General features: G+C 45.3%; 2 protein-coding genes and 1 long non-coding RNA gene across 4 annotated transcripts; all 3 read left to right on the top strand.

The window, feature by feature from the left end:
• Positions 1–193: 193 nt before the first annotated feature.
• On the top strand, positions 194–1,582 carry LOC137915768 (uncharacterized). Of its 2 annotated transcripts, none has more exons than XR_011106444.1 (4): positions 194–239; positions 340–366; positions 736–758; positions 1,285–1,582. It is a non-coding gene; the product is annotated as an uncharacterized lncRNA (long non-coding RNA). The 2 variants fall into 2 exon arrangements; XR_011106445.1 differs by having other exon boundaries at positions 203–239; positions 337–366.
• A 1,530-nt stretch (positions 1,583–3,112) lies between these two features.
• Positions 3,113–11,500, top strand: LOC137915763 (protein cereblon-like). Its single transcript, XM_068758882.1, has 11 exons — positions 3,113–3,196; positions 3,421–3,533; positions 5,171–5,373; positions 5,634–5,783; positions 6,653–6,797; positions 7,600–7,662; positions 7,746–7,830; positions 7,917–8,032; positions 8,485–8,549; positions 9,331–9,462; positions 9,761–11,500. The coding sequence occupies exons 1-11, from the start codon at positions 3,124–3,126 to the stop codon at positions 9,942–9,944; spliced, it is 1,329 nt and encodes a 442-aa protein (XP_068614983.1). The 5' UTR covers positions 3,113–3,123; the 3' UTR covers positions 9,945–11,500.
• Positions 11,501–12,195: 695 nt separating this feature from the next.
• On the top strand, positions 12,196–14,828 carry LOC137915769 (von Hippel-Lindau disease tumor suppressor-like). Its single transcript, XM_068758888.1, has 3 exons — positions 12,196–12,491; positions 13,539–13,661; positions 13,973–14,828. The coding sequence occupies exons 1-3, from the start codon at positions 12,305–12,307 to the stop codon at positions 14,164–14,166; spliced, it is 504 nt and encodes a 167-aa protein (XP_068614989.1). The 5' UTR covers positions 12,196–12,304; the 3' UTR covers positions 14,167–14,828.
• The last annotated feature ends 682 nt before the right edge of the window (positions 14,829–15,510 follow it).

The following is a 15,510-nucleotide window of genomic DNA, read 5'->3' on the forward strand; positions in this document are numbered from 1 at the left end:
GCAGGTGTAGCGTAACGCCATAGTCCTCAGCCTGTGGTCGGTTACGTGAGAACTTGAATAAGATTGGTGCAATCAACGGATGGAACGTTACAGGAGAGAGCCTGACGTCACTACATACTAGACTCCATCTCCCGAGCGGTTAGAGGACGCAGTCGGCGCTTAATTATGACGTGTATCCCGTATAAAAGTCGCAGTCTTTCTTCGTCACATCCTCTTTCCGTTGTTCTTCTCTCTTGGAGGTGAGTGAGGATTTGCTGCCGCAAAGAGAATCCGAGTAAATCCACAAGGTTAGCAGGTAATCCGCAGTTACTGATCGTGTTGTGTGTTTCCATCTAGCAGAATCTTCTTCACACGATGAGAGCCAAGGTAAGTGAATCAGCCAGTGGCCGCCATTACAGGATTCCTGTGCGCTTCCCTTGCTAGCTAGTCATGCTAGCTTATTTAGTAGCCGAGGTTAGCCCTCGTTTCTGCCTTGCGTTGTCTGTTAGCTGAGATTTACTCTGGATTTTGTTGGCATTAACAACGTTAGAGTTGAGAAGTCCCAATTTAATATCAACCGCATAGTATGTGGCAATAGATGAATAGTGTTGTATTTTTAATATGTTCACGAATAATAAATTACAAGGTATATTTATAGAACTAAGTTACCGGTTTCTGTATTTTACACATGCATGTTGCCTACTTCATCAATAAATGCATACTTGATCTCATCTTGTTTATTTCTTACCTTTTTAGTGGAGAAAGAAGCGTATGCGCAGGTAAGACGCAGTCTTCTGTCTCTTTAGTTGTGGCTCTATGCAAACTTTCAAAGTCTAATAATTTACTTGCTGCTTTAATTAGCCCAAATTCAGTTTGTAATGCACTTGGAAGTTGTGCCGCTGAATTCATTAAATTATGGGGATGCCACTTGGAAATTCAATTGTATGTTGAGTCAGTGCTATAATTGGCCATTTTGTTACCTGACCTGTGACGATCCATTTTAACAGGGTTTGTACGTCCCCCAAAATATTATGAGCGCTGATGGACCCAGCTCAAATATTTTATTTACAAACGTGTTAACTTCTAACCTGCAATTTTGAAATGCTGTAATTTTATGTCCATTGTTTGTTTCTGTAGTGTGCTTTTGAAACAAACTTTAAATCCATTACCAAGTGTCAACAAGCTAAAAAACCACACTTGAATGCTTTAGTATGAAGTTTTTTAAATTGAGGTATAAGTTTCATGACCACTATTTTAAAGTGATCCTTATTTACTGATGGTTGCTGTTCCTCATTTTCCCAACAGACTGAAGCGTAAAAGGCGAAAGATGAGGCAGAGGTCAAAGTAAGGCCTGATCCATGGCAGCTGTGCTCCCATCAGAGCCAGTCCAGTTTACCTGCGTGTGGCTGGATTGGGTCATGGAGCCTCCGTCTGTGCGATCGGGTCTTCACAGCCGTGTCGGATGAAGCCGGTTCTGAAGGTGGCAAACATGCTGGGAAGGCCTCGTCTACATCAGAGCAACCGCTGCTTTGTACATGGACCATAATACATACCTTTACCAACGACTGTAAAGTGGTTTATTGAATAAATGAACATGAAACAAGTCTCAGTCAGTATTTTTCATGCTCCAGGTTGTAGTCTGGGATGTACTTTGGTCTGTTCATGTATCTGAACGTGTTGTACCTATCGCTTTGGTGTTTGAGTGTTAAGTAAGGAATGTTTAGACTGAGTTCAAAGACAGATTTTTGCAGAGTTTGGGAACTCCATTGGCTGTGAAAATGAAATGTGTGCAAAGAATGGGAAGGCTAATTGTTTAAGATGTATGTGAGGACCCTGAATGCCTTGGCTATGAGTATATTCTAAAACCAATGACGGTCACAAGAAGAATCGAAGTATCAAACCACTTAATGGTGTAGAACATCTCAGCTGGAATAAAGCTAAGTGACATGTTGCATCTAGTAAATCCTGGTATTACTTCCTAATCCGTAGCAGGATAATACAGAGCATCTTGTACTCGGCTGGGTTTGTCTCTGGCAGGTCACAAATGACCTTATGGTGGATCCCTCGGAGTAATACTGCATTCTTGTGAGGGGAGAGTCAGCTCTGATGGGACAAATTCAGCCACAGCCCGCCGTTAGGGGGCGCGCGTGACCCGTCTTGATGTTGTAGTCCAGCACGCCGTTAGGGGGCGCTCGTGACCCGTCTTGATGTTGTAGACCAGCCCGCCGTTAGGGGGCTCTCGTGACCTGGTTTGATGTTGTAGTCCAGCCCGCCCATATGGGGCGCTCGTGACCCGTCTTGATGTTGTAGTCCAGCACGCCGTTAGGGGGCGCTCGTGACCCGGTTTGATGTTGTAGTCCAGCACGCCGTTAGGGGGCTCTCGTGACCTGGTTTGATGTTGTAGTCCAGCCCGCCCATATGGGGCGCTCGTGACCCGGTTTGATGTTGTAGTCCAGCACGCCGTTAGGGGGCGCTCGTGACCCGTCTTGATGTTGTAGACCAGCCCGCCGTTAGGGGGCTCTCGTGACCTGGTTTGATGTTGTAGTCCAGCCCGCCCATATGGGGCGCTCGTGACCCGTCTTGATGTTGTAGTCCAGCACGCCGTTAGGGGGCTCTCGTGACCCGGTTTGATGTTGTAGTCCAGCACGCCGTTAGGGGGCTCTCGTGACCTGGTTTGATGTTGTAGTCCAGCCCGCCCATATGGGGCGCTCGTGACCCGGTTTGATGTTGTAGTCCAGCACGCCGTTAGGGGGCTCTCGTGACCTGGTTTGATGTTGTAGTCCAGCCCGCCCATATGGGGCGCTCGTGACCCGGTTTGATGTTGTAGTCCAGCACGCCGTTAGGGGGCTCTCGTGACCTGGTTTGATGTTGTAGTCCAGCCCGCCCATATGGGGCGCTCGTGACCCGGTTTGATGTAGTCCAGCCCGCCGTTAGGGGGCTCTCGTGACCCGGTTGGTGTTGAAGTCCAGCCCGCCGTTAGGGGGCGCTCGTGACCCGGTTTGATGTAGTCCAGCACGCCGTTAGGGGGCTCTCGTGACCCGGTTGGTGTTGAAGTCCAGCCCGCCGTTAGGGGGCGCTCGTGACCCGGTTGATGCTGCATACTGGAGACGCCATAGAAGAAGAGTTAGTTGTAAACACAAGGCTATGGCTGACGAGAGAGGAGGAGGTGAAGACAACATTAACGACAACATGGGGAATCGGTTACAGCTGTTGCCAGGTAACAGTCACGCTCGCCGTTAATCGACGTTAACGCCAGAACAGCGTTTGTTTAATCTCCCACGAAACGGCTCGCTAACGTCAGATCACGCCCTGATTGCTATCCTTCCACTTTCATGTTTGTGTCGTCATAGTGACGTGTAACGATAGTTTTAGGGTTGCTTTGGTTAGCTGTCGCTGCTCTCACCGTTAGCTTCTAACGTAACGCTGGCTGTGCCATGACAGACAATGAGGAAGAGGAGGAGGAAGATGACATGGAGGCTGAAGACCGTGACAGCGACGAGGCAGAGATCTCCAGCACGATCACGTTTGATCCCAGTCTTCCCACGTCACATGCTGTAGGTGGTGCCTACAGTATTACATAGTAGTACATAGTATTACCTTCAGAAGGTTCACAGTATTACCTTCAGAACGTTCATAGTATTACCTTCAGAACGTTCATAGTATTACCTTCAGAAGGTTCGTAGTATTTAGGCCTTGCTAGCCCCGTGCTAGCTCTGAGCCCTGCCCCAGTACCTGGGCTCAGACATGGTTCGTAGTATTACCTTCATAGTATTTAGGCCTTGCTAGCCCCGTGCTAGCTCTGAGCCCTGCCCCAGTACCTGGGCTCAGACATGGTTCGTAGTATTACCTTCATAGTATTTAGGCCTTGCTAGCCCCGTGCTAGCTCTGAGCCCTGCCCCAGTACCTGGGCTCAGACATGGTTCGTAGTATTACCTTCATAGTATTTAGGCCTTGCTAGCCCCGTGCTAGCTCTGAGCCCTGCCCCAGTACCTGGGCTCAGACATGGTTCGTAGTATTACCTTCATAGTATTTAGGCCTTGCTAGCCCCGTGCTAACTCTGAGCCCTGCCCCAGTGCCTGGGCTCAGACATGGTTCGTAGTATTACCTTCATAGTATTTAGGCCTTGCTAGCCCCGCGCTAACTCTGAGCCCTGCCCCAGTACCTGGGCTCAGACATGGTTCGTAGTATTACCTTCATAGTATTTAGGCCTTGCTAGCCCCGTGCTAACTCTGAGCCCTGCCCCAGTACCTGGGCTCAGACATGGTTCGTAGTATTACCTTCATAGTATTTAGGCCTTGCTAGCCCCGTGCTAGCTCTGAGCCCTGCCCCAGTACCTGGGCTCAGACATGGTTCGTAGTATTACCTTCATAGTATTTAGGCCTTGCTAGCCCCGTGCTAGCTCTGAGCCCTGCCCCAGTACCTGGGCTCAGACATGGTTCGTAGTATTACCTTCATAGTATTTAGGCCTTGCTAGCCCCGTGCTAACTCTGAGCCCTGCCCCAGTACCTGGGCTCAGACATGGTTCGTAGTATTACCTTCATAGTATTTGGACCTTGCTAGCCCCGTGCTAGCTCTGAGCCCTGCCCCAGTACCTGGGCTCAGACATGGTTCGTAGTATTACCTTCATAGTATTTAGGCCTTGCTAGCCCCGTGCTAGCTCTGAGCCCTGCCCCAGTACCTGGGCTCAGACATGGTTCGTAGTATTACCTTCATAGTATTTAGGCCTTGCTAGCCCCGTGCTAACTCTGAGCCCTGCCCCAGTACCTGGGCTCAGACATGGTTCGTAGTATTACCTTCATAGTATTTAGGCCTTGCTAGCCCCGTGCTAACTCTGAGCCCTGCCCCAGTACCTGGGCTCAGACATGGTTCGTAGTATTACCTTCATAGTATTTAGGCCTTGCTAGCCCCGTGCTAGCTCTGAGCCCTGCCCCAGTACCCGGGCTCAGACATGGTTCGTAGTATTACCTTCATAGTATTTAGGCCTTGCTAGCCCCGTGCTAACTCTGAGCCCTGCCCCAGTACCTGGGCTCAGACATGGTTCGTAGTATTACCTTCATAGTATTTAGGCCTTGCTAGCCCCGTGCTAACTCTGAGCCCTGCCCCAGTACCTGGGCTCAGACATGGTTCGTAGTATTACCTTCATAGTATTTAGGCCTTGCTAGCCCCGTGCTAACTCTGAGCCCTGCCCCAGTACCTGGGCTCAGACATGGAGGAGTTCCACGGCCGTACGGTCCACGATGACGACAGCTGCCAGACCATCCCCGTGCTGCCCCACACGGCGGTGATGCTGGTCCCGGGTCAGACGCTGCCCCTGCAGCTCTTCAGGCCCCAGGAGGTCAGCATGATGCGGAGCGTCATTCAGAGGGACCGAACCTTTGCTGTGCTTGCACACAGGTACCAAATACACAGACGTGATGCATGGAGGACAGCTCTGGATGTCAAGCTGCTTGGTCACAGCGGCTTCCAGCTAAATCTTTGACAGTATATGTATTTTGTCCTGACTTGAGATTTCTAATTTATAATGAAAGGCTATTAAAAAAACCAAAAAAGACGTTATCATCGTGGGAAACGTATTATTCAGTGTTTGAGGAGCCCAAAGGAGACGTAAGTAGCCTGAATATCTCGACCCTTTCCCGTTCCGTCTGTCTCTGCAGTGATGCAGGTGAGTTGCAGGCAGAGTTTGGGACAACAGCTGAAATCTACGCATATAGAGAGGAGCAGGAGTATGGCATTGAGACCGTCAAAGTTAAAGCTGTTGGAAGGCAGAGGTTCAAGGTGCACGAGATAAGAACTCAAGCAGACGGGTGAGTTTAATCAAGTGTAAACCAAAGTACTGCCAATGTTTGAATTAGAGCAGCACTCTATGGATAAACACGGAAACATCTGTCCCGTGGTTCTCACATCGATGGACAAAGTCACATTCATCACGTAGAATCAGATCAGAATCGGATCAGAATCAGAATCAGAAGGTGTTTATTGTCATTGTCAATGTTTCTCTGTGAAGTCGTGCTACATCTAACAGTAATGACAAAATACAAAAAACATACAAGTACACACACATCACAAAACGGCAGGATATTCAAGGTCCATGACATCACTGCACATTTAAAGCTGCCAGTCAATCTTTATAAGGGCCCCCCCCCCAATGACTCAGGTTTGCTCTCCTCGCTCACCACTAGAGGGCAGACTAACTCTTCTCACGCTCATCTTCATTTGTTCAGTGCTGCTAAACTCAAAGCTTACACATTTGATAATGATAATAAAAATAGACAGTAATTTGACGGCCAGTCTTTCTTCCTCATCTAGATGGAAGTACAATAAATAATGAAAGCATCCATCTCTATTATACTGTCTTCATCATTGGTTTGCGTCCTCCAGCGCTCATAGAAATAGAATGAAGCCCTCATTCAGACTTATTTCCATCACTTCTAGATGTTTTTGTCTAATTCATATATAATGGTTAGCATAGAATTGAAGTTATTCTTCTGTTGTGTTGTGAAGTGATCCTCATCATTACACACATGCATGTCCCGCACCGCATGCCATCCAGCCGGCACACTGCTAGTTTACACTTTTAATACTCTGCTTGGTTTCAGTTGACTTTCTTTGATCTCGTTCTGGTTTCCCTCTTTGTCCGTGTCTTTTTTTCTAACCTCTGTCATTGGCTCCCCAGGATCAAACAAGCCAAAGTGCAGATCCTTCCAGAACGCATCCTTCCAGATCCCCTCTCAGCTGTGCAGCTAGCACCTCTCTCCAGACTCCACATGCACCCGTCCTCCACAGCCACCAATCAGGGCTGTTGGAGTAACTATCAGCAGGTCAGAAACACACTGAGAAAGATTCTAACCTCGTCTCGCTGTTATACACACACCAAACGCTGCATATATTTCTGTGTAAGGACCCTAAAGCAGCTCATCCCCCCTTTATGTGCTTGTGTGAAATGTTCATTTTATTCTATTAATCTTATTATACGGTCTTAGATAAGTGGGTCAACAGACTTCTATAGTTGTACAAAGCTTTCAGTCCTTCTCATCCTTAGTAAATGGTATAATTAAATACTGTTTATAAACTTTGACACTTTATGAAGTTACGTCACGTAGATTTTAAACAATAATTTAATTCAAGTTTTTTTAATGACTGAAAATCTGCTCTCAAGGGGTTTAAAAAAAACAACAAAATATCAATACTTCTCTTATTTGATCACCAAAGCTGCTTTTACTTATGGTGCGATGCAGTAAATTAAGAAACGTCGTGTCTTTAACACAAGCCATGCGTTGGCAACAAATACAACATTGATGAGCTCTTTTCCACCCAGAGTTAATTTATTCCAAATGAATAGTCTTGTAATAATTGTTAGTTGTATCTATGCTGATTGGTAATCAAGGAAATGCTAATGCTGCAGTAATATTTCAGACTAAAGCAAGAGTCCAACGTTTTGGGGATGTGAGGAATTGTATTTAAGTGCATTGAGGTAGAACAACTTGGATGTCCATTTACTTTTGGCAATTCTACAATTGGTAATAATGGTAGAGAAGAGAAACGGTGTGCCGGTCCTTAGCTACTAAGTAATTGTAATCAATCGGTTGAATTCATGAACGCTGCACCGTCTGTTGATCTCAGAGGAAGTTTCTCTGCGCCAGCCTGACGCCGTGGCCCCCCTGGGTCTACGCCCTCTATGACTCTGTGAGTACCGCGGCCCAGTGCTGCTAATTCTATGCTAAAACAGGAAAACACAGTCCAACCGCTTCACTCTTTCACTCTTTCAGGAGTCGCTCATGAACAGAGTGAAGAAACAGCTCCACGAATGGGACGAGAACCTGAACGACGCCTCCCTCCCGACGAACGCAGTAGGTCAGCCGCTGTTCAGTGTATTACGAAGGGCCGCGCTCACGTCTCTCTGTCCTTCCGTGTTTTCATCCTTCTCCTTCCTGTGTCAGACTTCTCGTACAGAGTCGCTGCATGTCTGCCGATAGACGACGGTCTGAGGCTCCAGCTGCTGAGAATCGGCAGCGCCATCCAGAGACTCCGCTGCGAGCTGGACATCATGGACCGGGTAACGCTTAGACGCCACTAACGGCGTTTCCCCTCCCCTGCTGTTGCTTGGAATTAGCTTAGCAGTGGAAGATCAGACTGGTTTGGTGTTCCAGGTTACGATCTCGTCTGTCATACATGTTTACCTTGTTATGTAGAATGGATGATATGCAGTATTACTGTAGTGTAAAACGTGTTTTCATTATGAGTTTCACCTTCAAGACAGACGATAGCGCTAACAGCAGTGTGCCGTGGGGGGGTCGGACGGGGCGTAGACACTTTATGCAGTAATTGTACCTTACAGGTACTCCTCTGGAGGGCTTTGTGTTCATGATAGCATCCTTTTGTTTGAGGACTGTACTTGTCGTACTGGCGTGTCCCATCACTTCCGGACGCCACGGTCACGTTGATTGATCATCTCCTGCTTCGTCTCCATCGTGTGGCAGCCTTTTGACTCTTGCCTCTCGTTTTCAGTGCACGTCGTTGTGCTGCAAACATTGTCAGGACACAGAGATCACCACAAAAAATGACATCTTCAGGTGAGAACGAGTCAAATTCATTTAGTCAGTCAAAGGTGTGTTCGCTTTGATGTCAGTAAAGGCAGCACAGAAGAGCACTCAGAGAGCACAGACCTCCGCCAAGCAGCTCGTTCCCCCCCTAACTGGATCTCCACCGTCCACATGGTGATCTGGATCAGCACCAAAAGGGTCTACATTGTTTTTGGTATCTTTAGACATGAAGAGTCAAAGTGAATCAGAGTTGATGTGTATTTTTAGCTGATTTCTGAATCAATAAATTGAGTTTTCAATGTTAAAATGTAATATTTGTTCCTGACCTCATTCTGGATCTGATCTGGATGACATTTTGCAGGAGGGTTCATATCGGACCCCTTTATGACAGATTTTTATTGAGTGAATTGAACACATATTTTACAAGGTATGATTTTTTTGAAAACGCCTCCATTATAAGTAAATGGCTCTCAACATTTAATCATTTAATGGATCTAAGTTAGAACAAGATCCTGCTAATAAACAGACAAACAAAAGCCATCAAAAACAGAACCTCCTTGTTGGCGATAATAAGTGCTTATTGTCCCTATCCACACACACACACACACACACACAAGCACACATGCACTTTGTCAAAAACAGTGTGTTTGTAACATCCGTTTGTTATGAAGGATTTGGTTTCGGTGTTTTTAAATGACATTTTCTGTCCCACTGCTTTTTGTTTTTCCTTCAGGTGATGATTCTGATGGAAACATTTCTTGACGTGTCCCCCCTGTCCCTCCTGTCCCTCCTGTCTCTTCTGTCCCTGCAGCCTGTCTTTGTACGGCCCCATGGCTGCATACGTCAACCCCCACGGCTACGTCCACGAAACTCTGACCGTCTACAAAGCCAACAACCTTAACTTGGTTGGCAGGCCGTCGACACTGCACAGTTGGTTTCCAGGGTAACGGTACTCCTTCTGGCTGTTACACAGTCCTTCCTGCGGCTTTCAGCGCTGTCAGAAGTCCATCGACCGGTTTATGAACGACACCGTTCTGGTTCTGGTAAAAAAGAAAGAGCGCAATCTTTGGCCGGTTCCTGTCTCCAGTCGGTCAACCTTTGAAATAGGCCTTGGTTGATGTCCGTAAAGTTTCCAATCAGGGAAGGAGGTGTTTTCTTGTGTGTGTGGAAACACTATTGCCTGCAGATTATTTCTCTTGGTCATAAAAAGCACCAAGTGACCTTTCTTCCTTTGCTCTTAGGTACGCCTGGACTATTGCTCAGTGCCGAAACTGCGGGTCTCACATGGGGTGGAAGTTCACAGCCACCAAGAAGGACTTGTCTCCGCCTCGTTTCTGGGGTCTGACCCGCTCAGCCATGCTACCCCGTATCCCCCACAGCGATGCGGAAGAGGGGCGAGAGGGCTCTCGGCTCTTCTGCCTGTGATGACGGCCAAACATTTATCACACCCTCCTCCAGCCTGGATCTTAAGGCTTAGATTACTATTCATAATCGATCTATCGTTCCTCCAGCCACCCATCGTATCAGTTGAAAGGTCATTCGGCCTTTCTTATGGCACTCAAAGAGCAACTGGAAAGAGGATGGAGGACATGAAGGTTCCTGAAATATGGAGGCAGCAGACAGAAAACATTCTGTTGCAGTCGATTGACCAAACTAAGTCCATGCCAGGAGGCGGCGTCCGCGGCGTCCGCGGCGTGCAGCTGCCGGGTCTGTTCCGCGTCCTGCAGCAGAAACACAAACGTCAGCTCAACGCCTAACTACACTGCGTGGGATGGCGACGGTGGATATAAAGTTGCTCTCAATTCAGATCCAATTTATTCCGTGATGTAAGCGCAGATCCTTGTAGAGGCTTCAGAAATGAATGAATGAATGAATGAATGAATGAAGACGCTCGTCTCTGCTGCCAGAGGTGATTTTTGGAAATACGTTTGTTGTATTTTTGTATGCAAGAAACTTTGGAAAGTGATGTACAATATTGTGGAGACATTGTGATAGTTATTATCATAGCAGTTTTGTCATGTAATAAAACACTGAGGGGACAAAGCGTAACCTGCTCTATATAGTCAGTGTCTGTTTAGTATTCAGGAACGTCTGATAATGTGCTGCCCCATGAATCCATTTAACGGGGGGGCGGGGGCATTAACCTCCGGCTCTGGTTGTTTTCTGAGGTTTGTTAACGTTCACAGATGTGAAGGGAAGTGATGATGAGGTTTGGATTTAAGTTTTCTTTGGACTCTTCTTGGGGATGTTAATTCTGCAAGATGAAGAGTAGAACTGTTGTTTCATCGCGATCGTTCTGGAAGAAATCTCTTTAACGTCGCAGCACGGAAACATGCAAAAGATGTGCAGGTGCCTACATTACCCACAAGGCAACTCAACTGCTGATCAGAAACAGGAACAAGTCGATGCTTTCCAACTCTTTATCATTGTAAAACGTGTAAACTTGTTCCCTCGACTGGCATCACAGATTTGTGAGATATTATATATCTTGCTGAGGGGAATTGAGGATTTTACCACGGAATATTCTAGAAGTATGACGGTCAGACTTTGATCCACAGCAACCAGTAAAGCGGCTGCTTGACAGGTTCCTCAGAAGGTCTGTTGGGTTTCCCATGAAAAGCAAACATGCAGGTATCCTGCGACGTCTTCATCGTGCAGCCTGAGACCTGGGACGATGAAGCGAGCTCTAATGAGCAGGTATAAAATGTGTGAAGTCTTCCATGGATTTCTGTTTTCTATGGACGAATCTCCCGACTCATTGTGTTTTGTGTCGGCACATGAGGTTGCTGTTTATTAATCTTTCATGCAGATACTCGGGCTGAGGGTGATTTGCATGCTAACACAGAGTCTAATGAGCGTCTTGTTGCATTGCAGAAGACATGATGTTGACAGGGCTTTGAACTTCTTTCTCTTCATCTGTATATCTCAAATGCTGCCGACTTGTTTTGTGAGTTTAACGATGTGTCCAATAAAATTTTCGCTTCATCTGCTTGGAAGTGGATATTCTTTTGTTGCGCATGTTCAACTTTTGCACCTCGGAAAGTGTTTATTAGTGCCTTATTTTATTTTATACTACTGTCATTATGGAGGAATATTTAAGTTAACATGAACCTTTATAGGTTGATGCAGCAACACAGTGAAAGTCCAGATGGGTAGAGACACCTAAATGAAGACAAAAACTATTCAAAGAAATGAATATAACGGGCCATGATGTTGCATGATGGTTCATTTCGGACCCCTTTATGACTTTGATTTTTTTGTGTGGCTGAATTGAATGCATATTTTACAAGATATGATTTTTTTTAAAGCCTCCATTATCAGTAAATGGGAAAATCTGGTTTTCTTTTTAATTAAACAAAAATGTGAACCTTAAGTTCAAATGTTATCACAGCATTAAGGAAGTAGGAGGGATGACAGAGTTTAGGAGAAATATAACTTTACATGAAGGTTGACATTTAGTCGCACGTGACACAAAGTTTTAAATAATATTGCACATAATTTGGGTTGTTTACTTTTCAGAAAGCTCAGAAGCAAGGAACTCTGACGAACCACTGTGGCTTGATCCACACTCTCCAGAAGATGGCGCTGAGACAACAAAAGGTTGTTTGAAAACTGCCCGAAGAAGAAGAAGAAGACTGCAATACAACGAAGAAGAGGGTAACCAACAGGAAGTGACTGTAAATAAGGCAGGAGAGATAAACAGTGTCGTTATTCTGCGCGACATCGTGTAAGGCAGCTCTGAGTTATCTTTAATCTAATCGGATTTAATCTTTAGGATTACGCCGATGCCTGCAGAAGGGGAACAGAACCTCCCCCTGGTTCGCTCCCTGAACAGTCGAACAACCATCAACGCGGTGTTTTGTAACCGGACTCTACGAGTTCTGCGGCCGCTATGGATCGATTTCCTGGGGGAGCCTCGGGCATTCGACGACCTACAGCCGGGGACGGGCCGGAAAATGACCACCTTCGTCGGTAAGTGCGTCGGTCGAAGGTTGCCAGTCATCCAGGTGGAGGTAAATTAGCACATTAAATTGTAGCTGACTTCGAGCCAACGCCTCAGCTCAGTTTGAAATGCTTTGACTTTTTCTCTGATTTATTTTGCAGGCGGAGGGATAATGTTTAAACAGGCGTTGTGTTGCACACACACACACGCACACGCACACACACACTCATCCACATCTCACAACACCTGCATAACCAAAATGCTTTACAGCTCGTCTGACTTCAGGGTATCTCATTCAGACCAACACTCAGACTTCACCTGAGGATACTCTGGTTAAAACCCTCTGGAATTATAGTTTTATAACACAAAAGTGTTATAAAACACAATGTTGGTCATCAATTTGTGTCTGATCCGACCCAAACATGTTGCGTGTTCTTTCAATTCATACTGCTTGATTAGTTTAAGTTTCTACTAGTTTCGGGGAACAGTAAATGCCTGTGAAATGGTCTTGGAGATACACACACACTCTTTATTCATGCATATGTAACCGAGTAAATAGAAGTACAGTTAAATCCTGCATAATGGGATTTATTTATTTTCTATTAATGTATTTGTTTTGTTTTCCTTTTATAATTACACACGTTTTTTATTTCATTTGTTTTAATGTACATCTCGGGGTATTTATGATTTGGAGTATTTTGTCCCTCCTGGCTCTCCGTCCTGCGGTTTTGCCCGAGTTCCTGGTTCCCCTCCCCCAGCGCTTCGTTTGAACACGCTGGGAGGAGCAGTCCGTGATGCCCGAGATGTGCTAATGTACATTTTTTTGTATAAATCCAGTCCAGTAAATGATGACAGAACCATCCGTGTGTGGACCTTCAAATCTGGTACACAACACAACGCCGTGACACATTCATTCATTCATCTTCTTGAAGATGAGATGATTGTAATCACTTCGTCTTCTGCCGATTCTGTGAAATAGGGGCTGTAACTTGTGCCAGCTGGCTACAGGCAGGGTGCACACTGGACGAGTCGCCAGCTCATCACTCTCTTAAATAAATGTATTTGTGGTTTCAAAGGTCACCCATGGATATTCAGAGATGCAGAGACTGATGAGCCTCTGAAGGTGAATGGCAAAGAATTATTTCTTCCTAAACCAGCAGAAAGAGGAACTGCTACATTTGCAAATATCACTTTACCAGGTAAGATTAATCAAAGGACTGAAATGTTATCTCTTTTCATCATGTGTGATTAGTTATGCTCTTATATTGTTGAGTTAAAAAGTGTAACAAGGCAATTGAGACCACATGTGAGTACATTTATGCTAGTAGTAAATTTCAAGGGAAAAAAAGGACATTTGTTTATTTTGAAATGTACTGGGAACCCCGTTCAGTTTGATGATTTAAATGGAGAACTATTTCTTCTTTATAATTTAAAACAAAAATAGTAAGAAGTTGTTTTCTGCTAAGCTTATTCCTCCACATTTAAAAAGCATCTTGTTTGGTCTGCACAGTTTACAGCCTCAAAGATCGTGCTCTTCAGGTCATTCGGCGGCTGGTACAACCTGAAAACTACAGGAGGTTGGAAATTGCACGGTGTCTCCAGGAGGAGCTGGAAGATCGTCCCAGTGTGGTGAAAGATCTCCTCTGCCTGAACCGACGAGTTGAGCAGCATCTGCTGGAGAGAATCCAAGGCCAGGAAGAATGAGGCATGAAAATGGATGTCGAAACACAAACCGCAATATAATATTCTGAACTGTTAGAAGCAACTGATACGATTGCTAATATAAACTATTAAATATGATATTTCCTGTAAAGCAGGAATTCACTCATTTTCAAATATCCTCTGTGGCAGGACAAACTAGGGAATTTATTACTGAAGAGTTTTACTGTTGACTTTTGGAGATTGTTGGCTCAATGCCCATTTGATTGTTGCTTTCCACTTTATTTTGCCATTATTTCTGGATTTTCTTGCCAAGAATGTGTTTGACGTCAACACGATATTAAGTAATCTGTACTAAACATCAAAGGTATAACAGATGCTTTATGAAGCAGAATATGTGCACATTGGGTCATGTGACTTCAGAATGGGGTAAGATCCAGTTCACTTCCGTTTCTTCCCTTTAGCGCAGCAGTTGTTTGACGTTTGCTTTGGCACTTGGCCCATGTCCTGTTGGCTTTCAGATCATTCGCACCACAGTGACACAATCGTTTGTACAGTTTTATAATGCAATCCATTTATGGTGAAAATGCCGATTGGAGAAGTTATACTTTTAATTGTTTCAATTTATAAGTTGTTCTTCCTTTATCCTGTTTCAAATTCTTGGATTTCTGTTTTGGCTCAAATACCTTATTTTTGTGGAATGAATAAATAAGACATATCTCTTATTGAACATTGTTGTGAATTGTATTGGTATTTTACCTATTTATTCGGTATCTTTAAAAGGTGATTGAGTTCTTGCTAAATGCAGAAGTGATTGTGCCGTGAGAAGCTATTTGGTGATGAAATCTGTCAGAATGAGGGAGAAGGTGCGTCTCACATTGCGTCGTCCACATAGATATTATTTGATCTTTTCAAAGCGGGCGGCGGTTGGTAGAGTGGGTCATCCAGTGATCAGTAAATCGGTGGTTCGAATCCCAGCTCTGACATGCAGCACCTTGCATGGCAGCAGTCGCCCACTGGAGGGTGAATGGGTGTGTGAATGGGTGAATGTGAGGCCTCCTGTAAAGCGCTTTGAGCACCTATATAAGTGCAGAACGTTTACCATGTTGAATGAATTGTTCATAATTATTATTATTATCGAGCAAGAGGAGCAGTCTTTTCGTTCTAATCTAAAAGTGTTGCTATCTCTACTGTTCACGTATGCTAAGCTAATGTTTAATCCTAATGCTCACTCGCGTTTCGGACGGGACTTGATTGATCTCGCGAGAGCTCGTCTAACCAGCGTCCCGTTGTACATTGACTCCGTTCTGGCGGCTAAATTAATGGCGCGTTGTGTTTGATGTTCTCCGCTATCGAGCCTGAGGAGGTAACTTACCCTAAACACTAACT

The sequence above is a fragment of the Brachionichthys hirsutus genome, unplaced genomic scaffold (assembly GCF_040956055.1).
Source record: "Brachionichthys hirsutus isolate HB-005 unplaced genomic scaffold, CSIRO-AGI_Bhir_v1 contig_1440, whole genome shotgun sequence".
NCBI classification, from domain to species: domain Eukaryota; kingdom Metazoa; phylum Chordata; class Actinopteri; order Lophiiformes; family Brachionichthyidae; genus Brachionichthys; species Brachionichthys hirsutus.

What these genes read in the sequence shown, in the direction of transcription:
- LOC137915763 (XM_068758882.1), top strand. Translation starts at nt 3,124, where the DNA reads ATGGCTGACGAGAGAGGAGGAGGTGAAGACAACATTAACGACAACATG. An exon ending in TTTGCTGTGCTTGCACACAG is followed by an intron (nt 5,374 to 5,633) that starts GTACCAAATACA and finishes CTGTCTCTGCAG; the next exon opens with TGATGCAGGTGAGTTGCAGG. An exon ending in ATAAGAACTCAAGCAGACGG is followed by an intron (nt 5,784 to 6,652) that starts GTGAGTTTAATC and finishes TTGGCTCCCCAG; the next exon opens with GATCAAACAAGCCAAAGTGC.
- LOC137915769 (XM_068758888.1), top strand. Translation starts at nt 12,305, where the DNA reads ATGCCTGCAGAAGGGGAACAGAACCTCCCCCTGGTTCGCTCCCTGAAC. An exon ending in GAAAATGACCACCTTCGTCG is followed by an intron (nt 12,492 to 13,538) that starts GTAAGTGCGTCG and finishes GTGGTTTCAAAG; the next exon opens with GTCACCCATGGATATTCAGA. An exon ending in TGCAAATATCACTTTACCAG is followed by an intron (nt 13,662 to 13,972) that starts GTAAGATTAATC and finishes TGGTCTGCACAG; the next exon opens with TTTACAGCCTCAAAGATCGT.